We start from the raw sequence: 25464 nt of genomic DNA, 5'->3' as shown, positions 1-25464 counted from the left end.
CCGAACCTGACTGGTTGGATCAGAAATAAGACTCCACCGTCAAGAGACAAGAACAGAATGTATCAAGACGTCATCTCAGTATTGCATTATAGTCTTTTGACATTTATTAGAGCTATTGATTACTGTCATAAGTAGGATATATAATGCTGGCACGAGAACTCCAAATGCCTTCCGCCATTTTCTGTCTACTTGATTGCTTTCAACACATGCTTGCTCCTCCAGAAGCGGTTCTCCGTGGCTGGCGTGTCACGAGGGACGGGCTCGAAACGCTGCTGGAGTCGATAGGTCTTCAGGTAGTCCTTGCGCAACTTCTCGGCCTTCTCCGACACGTCTCTCTTTTCGATGCCTCCGCTCGCGCACTTACCGCCGTTGAAGGCTGCGTTGGCGGCCGCCTTCCAGACGGCGGTGACATCGCTGATCATCGGAAGCGTCCAGTAGAGGCGGCAGTCGGCCTCCTCGCGGACGTACTGAGCGGGGATGCCATCGGCGATGTTGTCCCGGAGGATCTGGTCGCGGACGTTGACAGCGGCGGTGATGCTGCGGTTCAGGGGCAGGTCGATGTAGCGGTCAAAGGCGGCCTTTTGCTCGTCCGTCGACGCGTACGGGAGGAGGGAGCTGGTGTAGGCGTAGATGTCGCTCCAGTCCAGGACCTCGGAGCCCTTGACGCCGCCGATAGCCTCGATGGGGCCCTCGACAGGGAGTCCGCCAAAGGCGATGGACTTGACGCCGCCCTGGTGGCGGAGGAATTCCGAGGCGATGGTGCAGGTCGAGGCGCAGACGCCGTCGTACAGAATGACGATGTTCTCGGGCAGGAACGGCTGGGGGAGGCCAACGAGGTTACCGTAGCCGTGCATCCCAATTCCCATGCCAAAGGTGCTGTTCGTTGTCGTGAGGGGGTCGTTGAGGTTCCAGCGCATCAGCTCGGTATAGTTGGTGTCCTTGAAAACCTGCGGCGCGAACTTGTCCTCATACGAGGTGAAGGGCTGGTTCGTGAGGTTGTAGTCGTAGCGCCAGTTGAACCAGATCTCGGCGAAGCTGATCAGCTCGGGGTCGGGGTTGGTGAGGGTGTTGACGTCGGCGACGACGTCGGAGATGATCTCGGCAGCGGCGAGGGAGGCGTCGTTCTCCTTCCAGCGGGAGTTCCCGTCCTGGACCGTGTGGGGGAACAGCGTGCGGAAGAAGTCGTAGCCGTGAAGGACGTAGCCGCCGCCGTTCTGCTGGAAGTCGATAACGAGTTTGGTCTTGCCGGCCGCGAGGGAGGATGCAATGACCTGCTCGGTGACCTTTTGGAACTCGACAGTGCTATTGCTCTCGAAGGCTGTGAGAACGATGACGGCGACGTCCTCGAAGCCTTCGCCCTCAAGGAAGTATCCCGAGACGATGCCATCGCTGGTCGAGGCGATGCTGCTGGGGTAACCGGGCAGGACGGATGTGGTATTGGTGGGGGTGGCGCCAGGCGCCGTATTGGACGCGGGGCTCGCAGGATTGCAGAACTTGGCATAGAAGGACGGGCCGTCGACGACGCCCGTGAGATCGCGGTTGACCCTCGCATGGTTCTCGAAGGTGGCCTCGGTGCCGTTGGCAAAGGTGATGGTCGTATTGGCTCCCTGGTAGATGAAGCTGCCGATAATGTTAGCGAGAATCCCCGGACCCAAGTAGGTTGAAGGCTGCCTCCTACCGGATACGACCGTCGGAGCTGAAGTAGCCATTGCCAGCCCCAGTAGCCGGGCTAGACATCTCGAAGAACATGGAGTTGTAGGCAGAGTTGGCGTCGCGGTTCCAACTGGCCTTGTTGACGGTGTCGGCCAAGTACTTGGAGGCATCGACACCATTGATGAGTGTGACCACGGATGCAGTCTCAGGTGTCGAGATTACTTCCTCTGAGAAGGGAGTCAGACCGGAACGCGATGCGAATAACGAACTCCAGGGCTTGCCTACCGTAGATCTTGATCACCGGCAAAGACGAGCCGTCTTCGCTGATAGACACCAGAGCCCGCTCACGAGTCCATTCAAAGACGGCCGTGAGCAGGTCGGGGTAGTAGACAAAATGGCCGTCGTGTCCGGGAGCAAAGACCTCCTCGTAGAGGGCAGACTGGAAGGCGTATTCGCCGGGGTAGACATGGTTCTGAACGTTCTCCCTGATCTTGGAGAGGGCGGCAAACATGTCGTATCCTGGAAAGTCGTACCCCGCGGGAGGGTCCGCCTTGTATGTGGGATCTGTGGGACGCGTCAACAGTCTCCAAACTTGAAGAAGCCCACCGCCTCGGTCCATGTTTCCGACTTACCAGTCTGCCACTCCATGTATGGCACCAGAGAGTCAATAAGCGCGATGGCTGCGTCCTTGTCAATAGGGACCGAGTTGAGACAGGCATGCGCCAATTTGGCCGGTACCAACGGGGTAACTACAGAGCCACACCTTGGTGTTAGTCGGGGCGCCAAGAAACACGGGAGGTCGCGCGGGATTGATTACCAGTCGGATCAGACTCATGCTGGGCCGCCCAAGCAGCGCTGACTTGGGCACATGGCTCGGCGCCGTTGGCGAAGGGAATCAGCGCCGTGGCGGCGACCAGCAGAGCTGGAGATACGACCGAGGAGCTCCGCATGTTGGCGAACGAGTCTGGTGAGCAACGGTCCGGTCCTGGAGTGTGTCTGGCTGGAAACTAAAGCTCAGTGCAGGATCGATCCGAGGGACGGGACGCCGCGGTCTTATACTCCACGACGGGCATTACCGTCGTCATTTATTTTCTCCATCGATCATGGGCCCATGATAGCCATCTCATCTCGGTCCGAAGATATTACTATTGCACTACCCAGTAGAAATGGGAAGCTTGTTCTGTCTTCGCGAGTCGGGCCGCTAGCTCAAGATGGCAGGTCGTGGATGCAAGGTTACTCTGTGACTGGGGCCGGAACCCGGTGCCGACCATTGCCCGCAAACGTTCTCTGCCTAGCACGAACGGATAGTTTATTCGTATAGGCAATTGTCGCTATTCATCTCCGCAACTTACATCGCGCGCATAGGTACGGATAACATTACACCACTTTCCTTGCGGGGATAGCCAGTGGGTCTTATGGAGCAATTTAAACGAGACATGGTCATTACTCTGTTCGCGGCCTGTCCTACAGGGATCGACTCCGGCTCTAGTGGGCAGGCGGGCGTGCGGGAGCCCGACAACCGGCAAGGAAATGCCGTTTTAACGGCCACATGCGCACTCCTTTTCCTATCGTATTTTTGAAGGTTTTTTGTGCCTTGTTATCTATCGCGTATTGTCTCTGGTTTGGCCATCATCAACAAATTGTCCTCGGCTGGAAGCCTTACTATTGTTACAGTTGTTATCCCGGTCTATGGGCTTAGTCAAATTGGTATGCCTCGACCATGACTCTGTGACCAAGACAGCTTGACTCGCAGTAAGTGAAAATGAAATATTGAGCATTACTAGCAGCAAAAAGCCAAATAAGGTTTATGAGCGGCCTTCCCGGCGTGGCTGAGCAAAAGGTCACCGCTCCCCCAAAACCTCACTGAATCTGTCAAGGGTAACGATATCCCTTGCTTGAGCGAATAAAGTAGATTTATCCTTTTTGACTCTTCAAGGTGTGGGGGATTTAACACCAAAGAATGTCACCGCTGCAATAGAAGTTTTCGATGCAACCCTCTCGAATAGTCTTAAATTCAGGTTTTTGCCTGTCTTTGCTAGCCACGAACCGCCTGTCTTGTTCATGTTCCCTGCATTGTCCTGAACTGTTTTCAGTTCACGCCCGGCACGTCAACTAACCCTTGTCTACAAGAAGAAGCGACATGATGACAAGATAACACTCAATGGCAGCTTCCTTCAATCGAGCGGTCTATTTGCGACGTGGTTTTTACCTCCATCACGTGGCTTGCGCACTTGGGACTAAGAATAATGTTGGCAAGGAGGGAGGTGTACAAACCCAGTACCGATCTTGGGAAAATCAAGAAGGCTAAAGACGATAAACTACCTAGGTACACTAGACAGCTTGTTGCGGAAGTTGCTTCTGTGCACGGTCCGGTCCTGTATGCTGGACGGTTCGCTTTTCCCCTACCCTAACGCCGTAAACTCCCCGAGTACCTGTATCCATTCGTGGAACCATGAGCAGCTACTCTGTAGTCATGCGCTGGTCCCTTTCTGTCGTGTAAAATTTCATTCGATTACGGGAAAGGATCGGCCTTTGGGACGCTGGGCAACTCCGCCGCAACGGCCTTGGCTTCCTCGGCCTGCTCCTCGGAGGGGCCATCGTCAGTCTTCTTTGGAGAAGCGGGCTGGTCGGTGGGAGGGAAGAAGATCCTTAGAGTGTGTCAGCATTGCGCGATACCAGTAACGTGCGGACGATTTAAGAACCCTATACGTACGGGAGAGTCTCGTCGTAGGCCGCGACATCCTTCATCTCAAAGGTGCAGAAGACGACCTTGTCCAGCTTCTTGCCGTCTTCTCCATCAAGGAACTCGCGGACAACTTCGGCGGCAACTGGGGCAGCCTCGCGGCTGGGGTATCCGTAGACGCCGGTGCTGATGGCGCTGAAGGCAATGCTGCGGCAGCCATTCTGGACAGCGAGGGCCAGGCTCGACTTGTAGCAGCCCTCCAGCTTCTCCTGGGAGGACTCGGGGTTGAGCTCGTCGTAAACTGGGCCGACAGTGTGGATAACCTTTTTGCAAGGAAGGTTGTAAGCGCCAGTGATCTTGGCGGAACCGGTGTCGCACCCGTTCAAGGTCCTACACTCCTGCAGGAGGCCGCGGCCTGCGGCTCGGTGGATGGCGCCGTCGACGCCACCGCCGCCGAGAAGGCTCTTGTTGGCGGCATTGACAATGGCGTCTACGCGGAGCTTCGTGATGTCGCCTCGAATAACGCTAACCTTCTGGTTATGCGACGCGCTGGGTGGGTAGAGGGGCTGCCGGGACGCAGTGAGCTTGCCGAGCTTGTAGAGGAGCTCGACGGTGGGGATTTCGGTAGCAGCGATCGTGGCCATCTTGGCGGCTTGTCGGATTGGCATAGACGGTACTGAACTAGGTGTATCTGGTTTAGGTAGGGTTGGTGGATTCGAACTCGGGCGAGGGCCGGCTGGTTTATGAGGTGTTGGAGTCAAAGAAGCCCCCAAGCGAAAGCAGGAGAAGCAACCCATGACGAAAGAAAGACCCCGCGCTAAATTCAGGTGCAGACAGCTACTGGTTGAGCTCGAGCTTTGGCCGATCGAGTGTTATGGGGCTTTGCTTTATCGGTGGCTTATCGGGCTTCTTCCTTGTTCAGACGATTGCTTATTTTCCTTACTTGTCTTTTGCTTGATTGATTGCCGAATGGCTTGCTAGACAAACACCGTCCGAGGAAGAATGTAGAGTCTGGGTGGTATTTTAGGAAGGCCTCAAAGAGGTCTTTATCATTGATAATCAACTCAATGCCGGATGTTGTGTTTGAGATTGAATCAATTGGTTATTGTTCAAGAGTGGTTCAAATGACCTTGGAAGCTTGGCGATTGGCAGTCAGTTGCAGTGTACAAAGTACCCAGTCAGCGGCAGCTTTCAGCTTTATGACACCTCGCTGTCTCACAAGGTGTTCTTCATCTCTATGGTAAATTCAAGGTTCGATTGTCAGCTGCGAGCCTAGTCAATAGGGTAGGTAGGTAGTTCGGTCCTTCCCATCATGGTACTGGGTTTCTAGGTACCTATTCAGTGGCTTGGATACGTACTCTTGTATCTCAGTACCTTATCGAATAAGTGATCAGACAAGCTGACAATGTCCCCCCCTTGGTTAACCAGAGAGTACCGTGCGCAAGTGATCTGTGTAGAGTTCAGCAGACAGTGGATTCTAGCGATACGGTTTTAGCTAATAGATAAAAAGGAAACTAATCGGCTATAATAATTTCCCATATGCCGGCAGAGTACTCTGTATACACACCGCCAGATGATAGTGGTGATGCAGTTAAAATTAGACATTTCGATATAAAGACGCAGGAAACGTTTCCAGAACATTTCCAGGAATATTTGGAACGAATCTTACAAGGTTGCTAGCAATTCAGTAGTACTGGAACCGTTTTGGGACCGTTTTGCTATCGCCGGTATCCACAGTCTGCTGGACTCTGCACAGACCACTCGTAAACGGTACTCTCTGGTTAACTATAATCAAATAGGCTAGAAAGGCTTGCTATCTTATCTGGCATGTGTCTTATCTAATCTTCCACCGACCCTCCGTTGCTGTGACCCTTCGTTAGATCCATTTGAGTCATCCCCACCGTCAAAGAAGTGTTGCCCCGCCATCACAACCACACATTTTCCGACCTTTGAGCCTCTCATGGTACCCAATTGAACGACTCTCGAGCATTTAGCGACGCCACGATACCAAGGAACCTTACGCAAGCCGTTTTCATACCCCTTTTCCACACCTCCGAAGACAGAAATCATGGCGGACGCTGCTGCGGATCCCACCGACAAGCTGGCCGAATCGACGGTCAAGCTCCAGCTTGACGAGGAGACGGGAGAGATGGTCAGCAAGGGCGAGCTTAAGAAGAGACTGGCGAAGCGCGCAAAGAAAGCCCTCAAGTCTACCGCCGTAGTCGATAAGCCCGTGTCCAAGCCCAAGGCGAAGCCAGAGGAGGTAATCTTGGACCCAGAGGCCATGTTCAAGCAGGGCTTCCTCCAGGAGGTTTACAAGGAGAGGCCGTCCGAGCAAGTCGTTACGCGATTCCCTCCCGAGCCCAATGGCTAGTAGGTATAAGCCCGGTCTCATCATGGTCACGTCTCTGACAGCGCATTCAGTTTGCACATTGGCCATGCCAAGGCCATTGCTGTCAACTTTGGGTTTGCAAAGTATCACGGCGGTGTTTGCTATCTGAGATACGACGACACGAACCCCGAGAAGGAGGAGGAGAGATACTTCACCGCAATCGAGGAGATGGTCAGGTGGCTTGGATTCACCCCCTACAAGATTACCTATTCCAGCGACAACTTCCAGAAGCTGTACGACCTGGCAGAGAAGATGATCACCCTGGAGAAGGCCTATGTCTGCTACTGTGGAGGTGAGTCGCTCCCGAGCGCTAACCTGCGTTCAAACACTGACCACCTGGATCCCGCCAGATACCGAGATCAAGCTCCAGCGCGGTGGCGAGAAGGGCGCCTCCCCCCGATTCCGGTGCGAGCACGCCAACCACACCGTTGACGAGAACCTCCAGAAGTTCAGAGACATGAGGGATGGCAAGTACAAGCCCAGAGAGGCATTCCTGCGCATGAAGCAGGACATCACCGACGGCAACCCCCAGATGTGGGACTTGGCAGCGTACCGCATCAAGACCGACACACCGCATCACCGAACCGGCTGGGACTGGAAGATTTACCCAACATACGACTTCACCCACTGCCTGTGTGACAGCTTCGAGGGCATCACGCACTCCCTGTGCACGACCGAGTTTGTCCAGAGCCGTGTCTCGTACGAGTGGCTGAACAAGACCCTTGGTGTCTACGAGCCCATGCAGCGCGAATACGGCCGCCTGGGCATCACCGGGACGGTGCTGTCCAAGAGGAAGATTCTCAAGCTGGTCGAGGAGAAGATTGTTCGTGGCTGGGACGACCCCCGTCTGTACACGCTCATCGGCATCAAGCGCCGCGGCGTGCCGCCTGGCGCAATTCTAGACTTTGTCAACGAGCTTGGCGTCACCACCTCCGTCTCTGTTATTCAGATCAAGCGTTTCGAGCAGACTGTGCGCAAGTACCTGGAACGCACTGTGCCGAGGCTGATGATGGTCCTGGACCCCATTCCCGTCGTCATTGAGGATGCCGAGCCCGCTGATGTTGAGCTGGCCTTCTCTCCCAAGGATCCTAACATGGGATCGCACACCATCAAGTTCACGCCCACTGTTTACATTGACCGTGCCGACTTCAGAGAGGTGGACAGCAAGGACTACTTCCGTCTTGCCCCTAACAAGACGGTCGGTCTGCTCAACGCGCCCTTCCCCATCAAGGCCACATCCTACACCAAGGACGAGGCCACTGGCAAGGTCACCGAGATCCGCGCCGTCTTCGACAAGGAGACGAAGAAGCCCAAGGCTTACATCAACTGGGTCGGTACCGAGGGCTCCAAGAAGGTCGAGGCGCGTATCCACAACTCGCTGTTCAAGAGCGAGAAGCCTGACGACGCTGAGGGCGGCTTCCTCAACGACATCAACCCGGAAAGCGAGGTCATCTACCCCGATGCGCTTATCGAGAGCGGTTTCGACGAGGTCAAGCGCCGAGCGCCTTGGCCCGAAGCCGCCGGCGAGAGCGAGCTGGGCAAGGGCGGTCCGGAGAGTGTGCGCTTCCAAGCCACTCGCATTGCCTACTTTGTAAGTCATGCGCAACGACCAGAAACCGAGAAACACACTAACGGGCATTTTAGGCCATGGACTGCGATAGCACCGAGGATAAGATTATCCTCAACCGCATCGTGTCGCTGAAGGAAGATGCTGGAAAGGTTTGAGTCACTGTTGACTGTGACGGGGTCGGGCGAGAGGTTAAAATGAAAAAGTTGGGCTGCGTTGAGGATTGGTGATTGGGAGCTTTCGGAGTTACGTAGACGGGAACGGTCATATACCAGAAAACAACCCTCACAAACCGTGGTGAATGGGAGTCAGTCAGCCTTTCCTTTCCACAATTCTTTCGTCTTCAGTCCTCTTCATACGCGATTCACTACAATTTCCTCAGAAAGAGCCATATCAAGGGTTTTCCATCATCGCAACGCCGCCTCTTGCGTTCGGGGTGTCGCTCTGACCGGTGTCCAGCAAATTGTTGACCAGCACACTCTGCAGGTACAACCTTAGCATGTTAAGCTGATGTGAGAGTAGACCACTTGATCTAGAAATTCACACCGATGGCTTCCGGTACGGGACAATTGAGTCCCACGGTTGATCCACCGCACTGCCGAGGACCTTCCGTGTAGGTTCTACCGTCTAGATCAACTCACGGGACAGAAGACGCTGTGGACTGTCGCCGCGGCCCAATTGAGCTCATGCTCCCTCTTTGATAAACGACGACAAATGTACTCCTCTCCTTCTTTCTTTTTCTACCAGCTGTTTCCAACTTACCTTGTTCTGACTGAATCATGCGATAACCCAGTATATAACGCCGGGAAGGACCGTGGTATCTGGAGTCCGATTGGCTCTCCCCGTACGCAATGAGTAAACTCCCGACGTCTGCACAGAGCCTATTCGGCGACTATTATGCTGAACAGAGGAGTTACTTCTTTGTTTCTTTAGATGAGTTTGCCGTCTATCATAGCTTCGAGAATCGAGCGGTCTGGCCTTCCCATTAGTGAGGCGGAGTCAGAGGCTCTCCAGCTAAGCATGTTAAGTCCACTTTACCTGGTCCCAGTGTCTCGACGCGACACGCCCGGTCCGAGCCTCTCGGTATGCTCGGGACTGCACAAGAGGTGCTACCGCGTATCGCATCTGAATGAGTATCACTCCATTAGCCCATTCAAGGGACGTGGTGCGTGCGTACTCCCCGGGGGGCATAGTTTAAGGACCCCCCCCCCCCCCCCCCCACCACTACCACCACAGAATATCCGCAAAACCAAACACGAGAGAGCACATTCTACAACAAAGATGAAGACGTTTCACAGCCTCGCATTGCTCACGGCCACTGTGACCATGGGCGCGCTATGCTCCGCGGCGCCTGGGGATGCTCAGGCTCCGCGGCAGCCGACGCGGGAAGAGCCGGCCGCCCCCTGGGGCCTGAGCTACGGAATCGAGGTCGGCAGTCCTGCCCTGCCAGGGCGGCGTGCGCTGGACGATAGCGGACGGGAGACATGCCCCAAAGACACAGGTACGTTGCGTTCCGCCCGCCTCTCGTTCTCCATGATTCCGTCCCCCCCCCCAAAAAAAAGACACATACGACCTCTCACTATTTTATATTCTGTTTCACTGACTGGAACCCCGCTTCTGACTCTTTTCTCAGTGGCCTGCCATCTCCCGCGCAACTGGAACTGCTGCCCGACGGCGATGCCCTGCTGCGGGCCGGGGTGCTGCGCCGAGAGGTACCGGTGCGTCGACGCGCGGGTGGGCGTGTGCTGTCCAGAGGGCACGGTGCTCCGAGACGGAGTGTGCGCCCGCGTTCGCGAGGGGGACCACTGCCGGCCGACGGAAGAGGAGTGCGGGAGCGGGATGGTCTGCTGCGAGGGTCGGTGTTCGAGGCGGTGCGGCGGCGGCGGCAGAGGCGTCGTCGTCTGTGGGGACGCGGTGGCGGCGACGGGTGGGCGGAAAGCCGGAGGGGCCGGCTGGTGGCGCGCGGTCGTCTTGCTCGGGACCGCGTTGGCGAATGCCGTCTGATCGGGGTGGAGGGGGCAGGGTGAGGGATGGCGACGGTTTCGGATGAATCCAGGACCGGGTCTCGGAGGGAGTTCCGCGGATAAGGGGACTCCTTAATTTAGCAGTCCTATAGCCCATTGTATGACGGCCATGATACGAAGACGGCCTCGGCCAATAATCGAGACTTGGATGCCCAAGACGTGACATGTCCCGCGGATCAACCCCGGCTGGACGGGTGCGGTCTCTTAGGACGATGGCCGTTTGTTTCAACAAGAGACGTGGTGCGTTGCGGCTCGGATAATCACTCGTCCCATGCCCCCCCATGCCTGCCATGGTGCCATGCATGCGGCGTAAGACGTGAGATTATAGGGATCGTTGTGTTTTACCAGACGGCAAATATCATGTCCACCTTGGATGGCCCTTGTCCTCCAGAACTTGGGCCCAGTGTCTCTCCCCCCCCCCACCGGGTTGAGCAGAATCACGGTTAAAGATGGTTTCTGAGACGGCGGGTGGTGCTCAGACGAACCGGCATTTTCTCTCTCTCTTTTTTCTTTTTTTTGCATGAAGCATGTAGCATGAAGCATGAACTTCCACCCATTCCCTGCCCTTCTTTGGACAAGTCGTCGGATTGCAGCAACGCGTCGTGCTGTTTTGCTTGGGAAACAGCCAGTGCCGACAGGCTGAAGCATGGGTGATGGGTTTTCTTCTCTGTCTTTTTTCTACGGGTTGACGGACGCTGTTTCGCCACTCGTCGGCTCATGCAGTAACTTCATCATGTGTGGCTTTACTCTACGTTACATTGGGACTATATTCGTCCCAATATTGAACAAGCTATATCCAGAGCGGCCCCCAATCCATCCTGGGAGGGACTTTTGGAGGGGAGAAATCCAATTCATCTGATATTCTAGTTTCCATTGGCCCCTTGCCTAATGAAAAAGGCCACTGGGAAGGGAGAGCCGAGACATTCCCGATTTTTCTTTTCTCCCTTGACTCCCATCTTTACGTCCCTGTCCAATGGCAGTATGTCGGGTCTTCCCATCGACTTGATGAAGCTAGGCAAAGTGCAAGGGGTTCCCGTGGTTTCCCTCTTGCTAGGGCGTCTCCAAATCTTTGGATTTGTCCGGGTTACGATACTCCGAGGGTAGATGAGCATGTGGCAGTCGTACGAGTCAAAACTGCGAGGTTGGACAGACGATGCCCAAGGAAGAACAGATAAAAAAACCAATGGAGGACGGACGGTCTTGGGGGGTGTGGGGTCGATTGCAAACCATATGGCATCAACCTTTCTTGGCTGGCAAGTTTGTTTGGGCTCAAAGTGAGGACAAAATTTTGTCCAAAAATCAAAGAAATCGGCCGCACCTTGAACGGCCGGAAATGCCTGAGCACAGGTAGGTTAGTATCGGCGATTCCGATTCCGACAGCTCATGTCATCGGCAATTCACCGGCAATCCAACGGAATGGGCGTCCGGAGACAGGCATCGTGCGGTTTGCAATGTGGCTTTTGGCTGTGGCGGGCAATATGTCCTATGTATCCGTACTGTACGGATACTCCGTAGAGGGAGACGGCTGGTCTAGTCGGATAACTTTAATCGGAGGCCGGGCTGCGAATGGGCTCGTGCACGAAATGCCTGCTGGGTTAGCGAGGCGGGCACGCACACTCCGATTGGCGGAACGGCTGATATGGCAGCGACACAAATGGGTCATGGTAAAAAGGGAAGGGCCGCACCCTCACCAGTGCGTCCCTTGCATCATGCATGGATGGCCCAGGATGGGTGACAGCAGCCAGCCCAGGGATCTAGGTACCGTAAGCACTCGACAGATTGAAGGTTGGCTAGTAGATAGGCTAACGGAAGGGGGTATCGCGGCCGCCGTGATGGGCATAGTGTGCTGGCAGGAACAGGGATCTAGTATCAGCAAAAGCAGGAGCTCGTCCTTACATAAGCAGCAAGCTCAGTGGGTAGGAAGGAGATGATTGGTAAGTACTCTGACCGCCTTCTCAAGCAAGCTTAGTGCGTTTGATATACGCTAGCTACTATAGGCTATTCACTAGCTACTACTAGCTAGCCTACCTACTAGCTAACCTTCAATCTGCCGAGTGCTTACGGTAGCTAGGTAGTCACACTCTGGAGGAGAAGAGAAAACGCACCTCAAGAATTCGGGATGGGGTGTTGTTCTGGAAAAGAGAGCATCCGACTGCAGCTCCAATTGCAATCCACTGTTGCTTGCCGCTTGATTACAAAGACTCACTCACACCCGTCATCTGAGGTGATGCCGCGAGGTTGGGACAACTCGGCCGATGAACCGTCTATTTGGCATCGACCGAGCCGCATGCGCTTGTAGGGTTGCCTCATTCTATTCATGTACTCTTCTCTGTGGACCTACTGCTTGTGGTATGGTACTTCCCCATCGTACGTCGGTTGGTTCGTCATAGGAAACCGTAGAACGAGGGGGCCAAGAGGTATTGGTTGTCCACGCGACCCCCTTGGTTGCTCGGTGATGGAGTGAATTGTCGGTTTTGGTGGGTAGCTTGCGGGCTCGGGCGCAGCGCAACGGCGGGGAACGACCGCCCGGCTAAGCAGGCTGCGATTACGAGTGCTAGTCTGAACAAACCGTAATGCGTAATGGGCCAAGCCGTCGCGTCGGTTAGATGGTACGATGCCGGTTTTGATTGAAATGAATTAGTGGTTGCTATGGGATAATGATGGCATGGCGGAATTGCGCTGTTATCCAACGAGGGAGGTATTGTCTCGTCTCTTAGTACACGATAGGCAGCCATCTTTGGGTTCTTTCCCTCTCTCCCTTATTCTCCACCTCGGATCCTTCCTTCCTCGCAACAGTACTCCGTAGCTACCTAAGGTGGGTAGCTTCCTTCCCTACCTACTCAGGTAAGTTAATAAGCACCCAGGTAGGCAGGCGCGCAGGCACGCAGGTAGGTAGTACGGCAGGTGCTCCTCCCTCCGGCTGGCTGCGGCCGCGGTGCCTCATCTCCGACATTGCAGTATCCTCCCTCTCTTGGCGCCTTGCTTCTTCCTACCCACCGTGGGCCAGTCTGTCACCCGCATGACAAAAAAGATGGCACACCTAAAGTACTTTCTCACACCACATCTACCCCAAGACTATTAACAAGTGTTTTTTATTATACTAACACAGCCACAAGACGCAGTTAGGATATAGGAAAAATATATTTAATAGTGGGTAGAACATAGTAGAATTAATTCTGGCTAGTTTATATAGGCATATCTATATATTTAGTGTTGTGCTGCTTATAATAGTGCAGGGAGTGTTTAGGTGTGCCATCTTTTTTGTCATGCGGGTGTCTGTGTCTGTCGTGTCTTAGTTTAGCTTAGGTAGGTAGCTACAGTACTAGGTCAAAAGTCTGTTTACAGCAACAAGGACAGCCAATCAAAAGCTACAGTAGGTGGTTAGGACATAAGGTCTTTAGTGACGCACTGTGAAGTGACCTCCAGCTATTAATGGGTCCTCTCTTTAACTCTTCTTTGGGTTATCCTTTTTGCTGTAAACAGACTTTTGACCCAGTACTGTAGGTAGCTTGCTTCGCTTGTGCCCTCAGTGGGCGATTATGTCAAAGTGGGCAAAATGGCCGCGTGCGCCCGGGCGCAAGGTGGGGCAATTGGCTGTTAATGCGCTAGTTATTTCTTAGATAGATTTCTCTACCTAAAACAAGGGAATATAATAATCTATGTACTTGCCCCTTAAGGGCCGATCGGCGATGGCCGCGTGCTATAGAGATACATAGTATCCGTAGTTACAGCCACAACAGAGCAATTAATCAACGCAAGGTTATCGCTGCCAATTACGCGCTTCAACAGATTACTCCTCGCATGTGCGAATTTGCGCCGGCAATCTGCATCTGCAACCCTTTTTTCCCGCCGACTCCACGAACTCGCACGTCTCTCTATTCTTTTCTCTCTTTTCTGCTCCCTCCGTGACTTTTCGCAAACCTGCTCCTCTATTCATCTTCGCAACGACCCTCTGCGTCTTGGCCTGAGTAACAACCTGCCGACTACCGATACCCTTCCTTCATTCTATGGCAATTCGAGGACGGCAGCGGTCCCCTCCCCTCCCTTACAACAAACATTGCGATTCCCTGAGTCCCAGTGAGCTGGGTCGACACCCCAGACCCTCAAACCCAAATTTCCGGATTCCAGCATCCCTAGGTATCCCTTCAGCAGTCACTCGCTTCCCACTCCCGCTGGCAAACACCAGGCGGACGTGAGGCACAGTTTCAACCTCATCGACAAAAGGTATACAGTGTTCCGAAAGGCTTATCGACCCGCCGGCCATCCCTTCCACCCGTCACTCGTCCCCTCACTCGCTCGTTTCGCACCCTTCCGACGACGATACTCCCGGTAGCGCCACTCTTTAAGTTCGGAGCATTGCGACGCTCCCCCCTCCGCAGCGATCGCCCTCCGGTCCCGCCCTCAACCTTCACACCAGCAGCGCTCTCCACCCCCGCCGCCTTTTGCACCCGTCGCTCTTGGATCGGCCGTCCGCAAAGCTAGGCATATCCTCTCTGGCTTAGCCCGCGTTTGCCTCGCAACCCATACAGGTCGCCCCGTCAGCTCCGGCCATCCCAATTCGGCCTACCTGCTGATGGTTGCCATCGAGCCTGTGTCTTAGCAAGCAAGGGAGCCCCCCCGCCTCCAATAATAAATAGCCTATTAAGGCAGCAGCCATGCCACCAGCAACCGCCTCGCCGCCCCCAATCCTAGCCATCACGGCTACGTATCTTCACCTGCTCGCCCAACATTTACCCCGACCCCTCTACCAAGTTCTTCAAAAGACTCGTCATCACATATCACGCTTCTGCGCCGCCATCTTCTCGTCTGCCATCGTCGTCCGCGTGCACTCGCTTATCCCCCACAAGATGCGGCGCCCTCTGGGATTATCGGCGCTTCTGGTCGTACTGTTTCTCATCATCGGCCTCCCCACCATCCTCGCGCAGAGTGAACCCTTCCACTGCTACCCGTACCCAGCTACCGACACGCTTGCGAGTCCTTTCATCACGTTGCAACCGCATTGCTGCAAGGGTCCGATTGATAACAAGCTGAGAGTTGGGTCCCAATGTGAGCCGGCAAACGGTGGGAAATACAAGACCAAGTTCGGCCAGGACTTGGGAACATGCGAGATGGGTTTGGCCGACGCTTGCTGTATGCGATTGGTAGGTTCATGTCCATGTGACTATGCGCGATGAGTTTTGCTGACCATGCGTTCAGCATTACCCGCCTGAGATTGGGCGACCCGACATTTCATACTGCGATGCTGCCTTCCTCGTCAAGGCTGAGCCGAAGAACATAATCAATGCCCGAAACTGGAACCCCGAGAAATACGGTATATGATGGTAGACAGTGCATAGGAAAGGCATATCGCACCCTGTATTACAAAAAGGCACGACGACGACGACGATGACGACGACGACGACGGGGGAAAACAAAGCCCCCCGCAGACATTATCATTGAGCCTCCAGCTTGATGATTGTTCGACGACAGCGACAGGGTCAGGCACGACGGGCCAAAGAGGTGTCCACCCTGGGATTGACGTTGTGGGCCGGAATCCTCTTATGTGGGAGCTACTTGAACGAGTCAGGGGAGCAAACTCTCCACTCAAGCTATGGCCTAGGGAAGATGGGAGAGGTCTCTCGATCAGGGGGACCCGACTGTCCGCCCCGCGCTGTTGAGAACCCGAACAAATACCCCCTTGCACGACCGGCGAATCAATCGAGTTGGCGTTTCGCGGGTAACGAGCACGTTACGATGGCACGACTATTACCTACGGCTTGCCCTTGTTGGAAGCGAACCAGGGCCTTTGCATTATATACCCAGGGCAACTGTCCCCCCCTTGTTTTTGCTTCTTTGAGAATTCCTTTTTATGCGTCCTATGTTATATTGGAACAAAATAAACAAAATTTTGTTTGGACGAGCCGACGGACGACAGGAATGGAAACGACGGGGAAACAGAAGATCCGTTGATATCAGCCGTGAGCCACGAGGGATGAATGAGAGGGGAAGTTCACTCCACAAACGCGTACAATAGACTAGGTAGTCGTATGATTAAAATTGTCGCAAGTCTGTCCGTCAACCCGACATGAGCATTTCAGGAAAAACTCTCACTTTATCGTTTCTTATCGGGCAGGATCGACACTTTGCTCATGATCAAGGTATCCGAGGTGTGTACTGTTTTTTCCGATGTTAGTAGCCCCAGCGGCGCATAGCGCACGGAATGCTGAGGGGACTTGGCTGTATGTATGACGATGAGTCATCGCGGCGTTCTCTCGTCTTTTCGGTGGGCATTACACGGGGTCAGAGTGGCCGAAAATGGCCTGACTACTACCACCTTTCAGCCGAACGAAGTCCTATAGACCGGTGCACAAATCTGTCTTTCTCACCCTTAACCCCCTCCCCTCTGCCCGGCAGTAGCAAAGGGATCCTCCGGCCGGGCGTCCAGTCTGCCTTGTCTGTGGACACGGGTCCATGGCTGCAGACCAACATGTATGCCATCGGCGGTGGATGCCGATTTTCCAAGCCAAAAAAGAGGGAGGCAAGGTACTGGAGCGACCAGGAACTCAATCCACTGCGTGATTCGGATGAGCGAGGGGGCGAGAAACCACAACTGAGGAGTTTAGGTTCCGCTCGGCTCAGGCGTTCTCTTGGGAGCGGCCGTGAGTCGTGAGTGGAGCTTCCGGCTGCCGCGTGGCTCCCTATCCCGGACCGTCTCTTTCTTTTTTCGTCTTCTTTTTTCCCTTGGTGGTCGGAGGGTCCTGTCGGAAACGCCCGAGGGAGAATGATGGAGGCGATGTCCTGGGGCGAGTCGTCCGTGGATGAAGGTTGCGAAAGCGAGATGTCGTGCATTGAGGCGACAAAGGAAGCGACGGCCTACAAGCAGCAGCAGCAGCAGCAGCAGCATCATCATGGAAATCATTAAATCAGAATTATGCGTATTTTTTACTGGGGTTTTTTCGTCATCCTTTACTTCTTCTTCGTCCTCTTCTTCTTTCCTTCTCTTTTCTCTTTTTCTTTTGCTACAAGCCGTAGTATGCATGCAGTATATGTATCTCGCACCGCTTCTTCTGCTGCAGATTACGCCACCATAGATGCCCGGCATGCATGACAGGGAACAAAAATGCCGTCGTACGACGCCATGCGGCTCGTATGGCGGGGGGGCAGTGTTTGCCTTCGCACCGGCTTCACGGCTTCTGGTGGCCTAATTAGGTAAAGTACGGCGCAGATGGATGTAAGTAAGCCTTCTAGTGTGCTCCGTAGAGGTCCCCTCACGGTGCACACAGACCGTCCCGTCCCGTACCTAGTACAGCATCGGAATCAGTGGGAGGTAATAAATAGTACGTAGACCTGAGCCGGCGTGCTGGAGCTCGTCTCCCACAGGAGTTTCTCCCGTTTCATCTCATCTTGTCCAGCACATCTCTCCACTGAGCGAGACCCGAACATGGTCGGTTTTGCTCTCTCTCCTCCGGCACGAACTCCCGGACGTTCTTTATACTTGTAGTATTGTAAGCAGTACGGGTGCGACTTTGCAGTCGTATTGCACGAAATGTGGTACAGAGCACGACCCTGACAAGGATTGCCCCCCCCCCCTTCCACCGCCACCTCCTCCTCGCTGGCAAGCGCAGGTTCCGAGGAAACCGAGGCACCTTCACCTTTTTGGTGGTGCTGGTGGTAAAACCGGTTGGTTTTGTCCCCAAGTCATGGTTTTCAAAACATGGTGAGGTTCCAATTGGATAGGCGACTCAGAAAAGAAGTTCGGGGAGTCCCCAAATAAAGCAGCTTATTCAGGATCACGTGCAGTTAACTCCCTGCTAGCGGCAGATCCCTTCTCCACGTTTCTGCTGCTTCTTCAGTGTTGGTATGAATCGATGTACCTACATTGCCCACTACACGACACTACCTACACTACCTGGGTACACTACTACGTACGATGTAGTAGATGGACTAGGTAGGTAGTTTAGGTAGGTAACTCGTAGAGGGCAGGGGGAGGGGGCTGCAGGGCCCGGGGGTCTGTCCCCCCCCCAGCCTCCCCCCTGCCCAGACAAGCAGTCGAAACTGGGGCCTGTGACATTCTGTCACACAGCCGCCACAAGCGGTAGTTTCATCTTGCCCAATCGGGACTAAGACGGATGGACCGACAAACAACAAGTCGGGCAGCCCCGTCGTCTACTTACTGCCTATGAGAGAGAGAGCAGCATCGACTACTACCATCACGTGCGAAGGCAGTACTACACTACTCTTGCTACTCCCCTGGCTACTACTGCTACTTCTGCTTCTACTGCTATCATTACCGCTGCTATTGTTACTACTACCGCCACCATTACTACCACTGCACGACATCGCCCACTGCCAGCCTCGTGTGTGAGAGGGGGCCCCTCTCTCTCTCTCTCTCTCGCCCAACCTGTTTCTGAAACTGACCCGCTGCCTCTGCACAACTGTTGAGCTGGGTCGTGCCAAAGTTTCTTTTTCCCTTCGTTACCTCTCTTAGCCTAGCTTGGCTAGCCTACCGGTCTGTGCCAAGCGGCTAGCTCTTGACTTGGGACGAAAAATGCCACCCTCTCGGCTGGGAACGCCGTCGTGTGTGTCTTGACATGACAGCTGACGCAAGACAGCTCTCGGCACCTAGGATCGTCTGGCAGGCAGGAAGACGTGGTATCAATCTGGGGGCAGGAGACACCAGGCCCCGCTTCCCCTTTCGAGGCAGGGGGGAAACTAGAGGGGATGGTTCATGAATCAATCTACTTACCTATTCAGTACCTGTACCGAGTCACTGACTATCTGACTTCTCTTTCCCTCTCTCCCTCTCTCTTATATCATATGTGAACCTGGGATCATCCGCGGGGTTGAAGCAAGGCCCTTCCTTTCTCCCCCTCCCCTCCCCTCCCTGCCGAGATTCGGAATCAATTTTTTCTCTCTCTTCCTTCTTTCTTATTTACCTTGTTCTTAACGTCATCGCTACCCTTCTTTGTGTGTCTCGCTTTGCTATACCCTGGACTGGTTCCAGTCAGACGTTCGACTGACAAGTGGAAATTCCATCCAATTCCCCTCTCCCACTCACCCACCCGAGTATCTCAAACATCAACCGTTCATGCGATATCTGCCGCCTCTGCAAAGCAAAGTGACGCGACGCGAGCACAGGCAACCTTTTCTCCGCCGTCGCCACTCGAACCATCCGACCTCTCGCAACCCCCTCTAGAGAAGCTCTTGCCACCTTCGGCGTAACCTAACCCCCCATTTCTCCGCTCTTCTGACCTCCTTGCCTTTAATCTCTTCGCACCAACCGCCTTCTTGTTCCTGGATCTTATCTAGAGGATCGGCGAACACCCTACCTAACCTTGTTCTTCGTTTCTTCTGCCCCCTTGCAGCATTCGAAAAGAAACAAAACACCACGCCGACTCTCACAAACACACACATACGCACACGCGCGCTGCAGGTCTGACACGACGATGCATATTCGTTGACCCAAGACCATCTCTCTCCCCTCCCCTTCTCTCCCCCCTCTCCCGGCACGACTTGTCTTGTCGCTTGACACGACGATCCCCTCCTGCCTGCGTGCCCGCACGTCTCTTGATCCATGGCATCTGAGGCGAGGGCCAGGGCAAACGTGCCCCGCCGAGTAATGAGGCAGACCATGACCGGCATGGACTCGTACCACCGATTTGTCGTCGAATCCACCACTCCGTCGCCGACGCCGACACCCACGCCGACGCCGCCGCCACCGCCGCCGCCGCCGCCGCCGCCGCCGCCACCGTCACGAACAACAAAAGTCGACGCCACGGCGCGCCCGTACCACGGTCACTCCCGTTCCTTCAGCACACCTCGCCCTTGGGCGGTTGACCCGCCTTCTTCGGTTAGTTACAGCGGCACCGAATCGCTAGGTCAGCCAAAGCTGCCAGAGATCACCGTGACTAGTCCCGGAAGGACACAAACGGTCGCCCCGCGATATTCTCTCACCCCCCGACAGTCGTCATCCAATCCACCAGCAGCACGGAGGCCAGCTATTCCAGCCGTAGGGTTGCCTCCGCCGATACGGCAGCTTCCGCTGCCGCCGGCCCAGAGAACCAACCACCGCCCTCAACCATCACAGTCATCGATACCACCACCGACAACAGCCTCCACCGACGACGCCCGAAAACGAGATGGACTCATCGACGTTGCCCTACCGTATCGGCCGTTTTACCTGCAAAGAAGGGTTCTCGTCTCCTTTGCCCTCCTCTTTGCCGGACTTTTGGTCGCCGTCGAGGCTGTACTGGACTTGTCCGACAAAAGAGGAGGACTCGGCTCGCCTGACCACGGCTTCAGGTACGTGTGGCAGTATGGCTCTGCCTTCATCTTTACCTGCATCGCCGCTCTCTGGTCGAGGCCCGAACACCAAGCCCGGTCAAGCGCGCCGTGGCTCCGCATGGCCAAGGGCCCTGCGAGCGTCGACCGGACCTTGATGCTCGACTACGTCTGCGTGTTCGAACCCTTGGCCATCGTTAAGGCGGTCAAGAACCGAGACTGGCTCGTTGCGGCGACAGTCACCGTTGGCTTAACGCTGAAGCTCATCGTTGTCATCGCCGTCGCCCTGGTCAGCCCGACGTTTCAGATTGTCACGGTTCGGGGGACCGGCTTGGACCTGGACAACAAGTTTGTGAACGACCCTACCGGCTTACAGAATCCCGGGTCACTGCCCTTCTTCACCATGGCTGCCTTGCAGACGAAAGGTCTGAACTTTCCCGACGGCACCTCGAAGCGGTTTGCCTTCCAGCTTTTCTCGGCAGATTTGCCCACCACCGCCGAGCTGCAGACCAATGTGGACGGCTTCGGATCCGACATCGATTGCGAGCCTGCCCAACTCAACCTGACCGGAATACAGTTCGTCCAGGCGACGGACGTTCAGCTCAATGTCACCGTGTCGACCCCTACCTGCCTCATGAACCAGACGATACCGAACATGGCTCTCGTTGGCGCGACGCTGCCCACGTTTTTTATGACCTTCCAGCCAGGCTTTTGCGGAAATTCGCCCTCGCCCTCGCCCAACGATGGACGGGTTGTCGTCATGACCGGCGCGATCGCTATTGACCAGTCCTCCGTCCCCAGCCAGGGCGGCGTCTCCAACGTTCCCATTTCAGGTACCGTCACGAGATCGGCGGCTCTCATCTGCCGCCCCTCGTACTTCCTGACCAGGGTCCATGTTACCAAGAATAACACTCAGCTTATCAGCATCGAACGGAACCCCTCGGCCAATAACAAGACGCTCGACAAGGTTCACCCGTGGGATATTGCACAAGGGCACTTCGGCTCCTACCCGACCGATTCGCAGATTCTCGGCGCCATCCCCAACGTCAACAGCCGGTACCCCGGCGTCGCGAACGTTTCGTCCAACCCAGTCATGAACGCGGCCGTTGCCATGGAGGTCAAAGATCACGGCGTGCCTCCGATTGAAACGTTCCTGAAAACCGAGAACCTGACGGCGATATCCACGGCGTACTGGCGTCAATACACTGCGCTTGTCGCGCGCAACGCGTTGATGGGGGAGACGCAGGAAAAGTCCACCGGCACGGCTGTCATCATCGGCGAGCGCCTCAACGTCCGCCCGATTCCTGCTCACTTACTGTCTGGGCTTCTCGGCTTCGTTATCGTCCTTGTCCTAGCTGCGGTCGCCTTCGCGCCGGCAAAGGGCTTTCTCCCTCGCGATCCGAACTCCATCATCAACATGGCCACTCTGCTTGCCCATAGCCGCCAGCTTCTCCAGTGTCTGCGCGGCACAGGCGCCGCCAATATATCTAGCATTCGTGAAAGGCTTCTGGGAACGGACTACTACGCCGGAGTCGAACCATACGAAAAGGCGGAGAAGTCTGCGCAGGGGTACTTCAAGATCTTTGGCGGCGCACCTCCCTCGCAGAATGCACCGCCCGAGTTTGTGCGGAACGCCGACTGGAGGCACCCGCCGCCGCTGCATCCCTGGGCGCGACTCGCTGCAGTAGTCGTAATGTTTGGCATGGTCATCTCCCTCGAGGTGGTCCTGCGCGTGTCCGATGTCAACAGCGGCATCGCCACCGTCAAGGCCAATACCGACAGACACTTTCTGTGGACTACCGGGACCGGAGTCATCTTTGGCTTGGTAGTACTCTACCTCGCCACCGCAGACTGCGCAACGCGCTGTCTGGCCCCTTACGCCAAGCTCAAAGAAGGCGGTTCCTTTGAGACAACGGTCGGCCTCGACTTTATGGACAAGTCGAAGTTCAGGATTCTCTACGACGCCTTCAGGACGAAAAATATCGCCGTCGTCTTCACCACGACGGCGCTACTTGTATCATCACTTCTCGCGACCTTCTCAGGCGCGTTGTACAGTACGACGCCGATACCCTCCACGCGTCCGGTCACCCTTCAGATCACCGATAGTTTCACAAACGCCTCCTCGCCGTGCCCGACCTGCATCACCGACACGCTCCTAGCCTCTCTGGTACTCGACGCTAACCTGACGTTTCCCTCCTTTACGTTTGAGGACCTGAACTTCAACAGCCTCCGGCTCACGGAGCAGCTCGACATGCAGGACGGCGCCGCGGCCATCATCGTCACGCTGCCCGCTATCCGCTCGCGGCTCGACTGCAGGCTCTACCCACAGTCCGAGATCAACACCAACTTCACTCTCACGAACTGGACGAACCAGTCCATGGAGGAGGAGATGCAGGTTCGAATCACCGGCGAGCCATGCTTAGATCCTTCAATCAGGTCCAACGCATTGTCGCCGTCTAGCGGGTCGTCTTCCTCCGTCTTTGGTGTCGCCACTCCGCGATCCGCTGCGTCGACTCAGTGCTCCGACTTCACATACGTCTGGGGCCAGCTCAACGAAAATGCTCCGGCTCAAGTGGGTTATATCTCGGCGATGGGCTGCAACGAGACGCTCGAGAGCGTCATGGCCAAGGTCCGTCTCACGGGCCAATCGTTGCGCATCGACCCGACGTACCCGCCGGTTGTGCAAGAGAGCACGGCCAGGCCGGTGAACTTGGACCTCCTGCCACTCCAGTACGGCCTGCTCGCCAGCCTCTCAACGGGCAACCAGCTCGATCCATTCTTTAGCTCCCTCGTCGCGTCCCGCTTCGCTGTCCCCGCAAGCGATCTTGGTGACCCGAGCCTCGGCAAGAGTGGTCTCGTCGCTGATGCCATCGTCCGGCAGCACGGCATCATCCGCGCGCAGAACATCAACGTCAACTCCCGGCGCCGCCTCCCGGATATTTCTGCCCAGGCAACCATCCCCGCTATGCTCCAGTCCACCTCCGTCACCTCCTTACGGAGACTCGTGCAGGACAAGGCCTCGACGCGCATCATCCAGTCGGTACTGGTCCTGCTCATTGTCCTCACGCTGGTAGCCTGGCTCCTCACGCCCGGCACCGACACGATCCTGCCGCGGAACCCGTACAGCATCGCCTCAGTGGCGGCGCTGCTCGTCGACGGCAACGTCTTTGGTTTCCTCGGACGGGGCGCCGAGTGGCAGGTGACGGACGAGATGAAGAGGAGCTTCCTGGACGGCAGCCACTCCATGGGGTTCAAGATTGGATACGAGCGTGTGAGGAAGCGGAGGGGCATCGAAGACCTCAACGGGGTCAAGAACGACGGGAACGTGGCGTACGGGATTAACGTCAAGCGTGGCGGCGGATGGGGAGGCGGAGAGGATGTTGGCCTCGGGATTTTAGCGCGCGTGAACCGGGCGCAGAGGCAATTCGTCAGGGGATGGGGTAAGATGTGAAGGGGAAAAAAAAGGTGTTTGGCGCGTCTCGACGGGGCTGGGTGGCGCCTCGATTAAGGAGTTCAGCGAACAGAGGAAAAGGAAGGGACAGGGGCTTTCTTTTTTTTTTTCCGTCTCATTTGTTTTGTCTTTTTTCATCTTATGAGCCTCACGTCTGTATAGTATAGCCTGGAGTTTTCTGACGGGTCCGAGGGCAGGATGATACCACACAAGCTTTTATGAGAGGGGTAAACAGGACCCAGAATCTCTAGTCGGAGGAGGGGTTTCTTTTCTTTTTTGTACACATACATACGTAGCCTAGCCAGTTCAATGTCGAAGCACTTGGATGAGGACCATGAATGGAGGTGTCTTGTGTGAGGATTGACCACGGGGTGTCTCTTTTGGGGAAGCCACAAGTCCCAAGTCTGTCGTTGCCACTACGATCGCCCGACGATGCGGGAGACGACGACGGGCAGAGAGAGACGTAGAACGTATCGACCGAGACTTTGATGGTATTTGGTGGTCTTGATGAGACTCGGACGTTGAGGAAAGAGGAAAACTGAAAGGGGGGGGGATTATAAGGGCTTTTTGGCCATGACAACGGGTTCGAATGGTCTCGAGGGCGTGAGTCCGGTGGATGTGTGTGTATGTGTGTGTGTGTGCGTGTGTCTGGTTGACAGGGACGCCAGTTTCTTGCCATGTGCTCTTCGTATTGCCGTTTGTTCAAAAGGTTATGTCCCAATCATTGATAAGGTAGCCGGAACGAGAAACAAAGAGAAAAGGCATTTCAGCCGGAGAAACAGATTTTTCAATTCTTATCTCCCAGTCACACCTTCACCTTGCATCTTCCATCATGCTTCATGATCCCATGGTTTATGTGCCCTCCCCTCCCTTTTTTTATATATATGCATGCTGTGTGTGTGTTCTTCCCATTTCCCTTCCGCATGTGACGCCGCAACGCTAAAGAGTAAGGTAGACTTTTTGTGTGTTGAACCGGGGGGGAAAGAAGAACGCCGTGCATTTGATAATGATGGAAGATCCTGATCCGCGGTGTAACCGAATCAGTCATGGCCTTGCTTTTTGAAATGAATCGTCCCGGCTAGGAGGGAAAAGGGAGCGGGCGGGGGGAGGGGGATCGTCAGCACATACCGAGAATACGGTTTGCGCTCATCAATACCTGCATGAGCTTGGCAGAAAAGAAAAAGGCAAAAAAGGAGAAAGGAAGAAAGAAGAGAAGAATGAACGAAGGAAACGGTCTACGCAACGCTGCAGGCGCATCCCGTACGTCCCTCCACGGACACGACGGGGAAGGGCACGCAGACCCTGCCGTCCGCCTCGCAGTTGACCGCGGCCTGGTCGGGCGCGCCGCACTCGGTGTCGGTGCAGGGCCCGTCGAAGAAGGCCGCGGCTCCGGCGGTGAGGAGGACGACGGCGAGGGTGGTGCGCATTGTGGCT

General features: G+C 55.3%; 8 protein-coding genes across 8 annotated transcripts; 5 read left to right on the top strand and 3 right to left on the bottom strand.

The window, feature by feature from the left end:
• Positions 1-185: 185 nt before the first annotated feature.
• Positions 186-2603, bottom strand: GLRG_09155 (uncharacterized protein; the record flags this gene model as incomplete). Its single annotated transcript, XM_008099840.1, has 5 exons — positions 186-1620; positions 1679-1880; positions 1939-2217; positions 2286-2402; positions 2471-2603. The coding sequence occupies 5 exons, from the start codon at positions 2601-2603 to the stop codon at positions 186-188; spliced, it is 2166 nt and encodes a 721-aa protein (XP_008098031.1).
• Positions 2604-4165: 1562 nt separating this feature from the next.
• GLRG_09154 (macro domain-containing protein) lies at positions 4166-4980 on the bottom strand (the record flags this gene model as incomplete). Its single annotated transcript, XM_008099839.1, has 2 exons — positions 4166-4301; positions 4367-4980. 2 exons carry the CDS (start codon positions 4978-4980, stop codon positions 4166-4168), a joined length of 750 nt encoding a protein of 249 aa, XP_008098030.1.
• A 1424-nt stretch (positions 4981-6404) lies between these two features.
• GLRG_09153 (glutaminyl-tRNA synthetase) lies at positions 6405-8453 on the top strand (the record flags this gene model as incomplete). Its single annotated transcript, XM_008099838.1, has 4 exons — positions 6405-6709; positions 6761-7020; positions 7079-8319; positions 8373-8453. The coding sequence occupies 4 exons, from the start codon at positions 6405-6407 to the stop codon at positions 8451-8453; spliced, it is 1887 nt and encodes a 628-aa protein (XP_008098029.1).
• Positions 8454-9576: 1123 nt separating this feature from the next.
• On the top strand, positions 9577-10299 carry GLRG_09152 (uncharacterized protein; the record flags this gene model as incomplete). Its single annotated transcript, XM_008099837.1, has 2 exons — positions 9577-9796; positions 9929-10299. 2 exons carry the CDS (start codon positions 9577-9579, stop codon positions 10297-10299), a joined length of 591 nt encoding a protein of 196 aa, XP_008098028.1.
• Positions 10300-14974: 4675 nt separating this feature from the next.
• GLRG_09151 (uncharacterized protein) lies at positions 14975-15638 on the top strand (the record flags this gene model as incomplete). Its single annotated transcript, XM_008099836.1, has 2 exons — positions 14975-15460; positions 15516-15638. The coding sequence occupies 2 exons, from the start codon at positions 14975-14977 to the stop codon at positions 15636-15638; spliced, it is 609 nt and encodes a 202-aa protein (XP_008098027.1).
• Positions 15639-15770: 132 nt separating this feature from the next.
• GLRG_09150 (uncharacterized protein) lies at positions 15771-16268 on the top strand (the record flags this gene model as incomplete). Its single annotated transcript, XM_008099835.1, has 1 exon — positions 15771-16268. The coding sequence occupies one exon, from the start codon at positions 15771-15773 to the stop codon at positions 16266-16268; it is 498 nt and encodes a 165-aa protein (XP_008098026.1).
• Positions 16269-19929: 3661 nt separating this feature from the next.
• Positions 19930-24030, top strand: GLRG_09149 (uncharacterized protein; the record flags this gene model as incomplete). The annotated part of the gene is made up of 1 exon (XM_008099834.1): positions 19930-24030. The coding sequence occupies one exon, from the start codon at positions 19930-19932 to the stop codon at positions 24028-24030; it is 4101 nt and encodes a 1366-aa protein (XP_008098025.1).
• A 1235-nt stretch (positions 24031-25265) lies between these two features.
• GLRG_09148 (uncharacterized protein) lies at positions 25266-25457 on the bottom strand (the record flags this gene model as incomplete). The annotated part of the gene is made up of 1 exon (XM_008099833.1): positions 25266-25457. The coding sequence occupies one exon, from the start codon at positions 25455-25457 to the stop codon at positions 25266-25268; it is 192 nt and encodes a 63-aa protein (XP_008098024.1).
• Between the last annotated feature and the right edge of the window lie 7 nt (positions 25458-25464).

This window comes from Colletotrichum graminicola, assembly GCF_000149035.1.
Source record: "Colletotrichum graminicola M1.001 genomic scaffold supercont1.45, whole genome shotgun sequence".
NCBI lineage: Eukaryota > Fungi > Ascomycota > Sordariomycetes > Glomerellales > Glomerellaceae > Colletotrichum > Colletotrichum graminicola.
The sequence above is the reverse complement of the archived record's forward strand: the minus strand, read 5'-3'. Positions and strand labels throughout refer to the sequence as shown.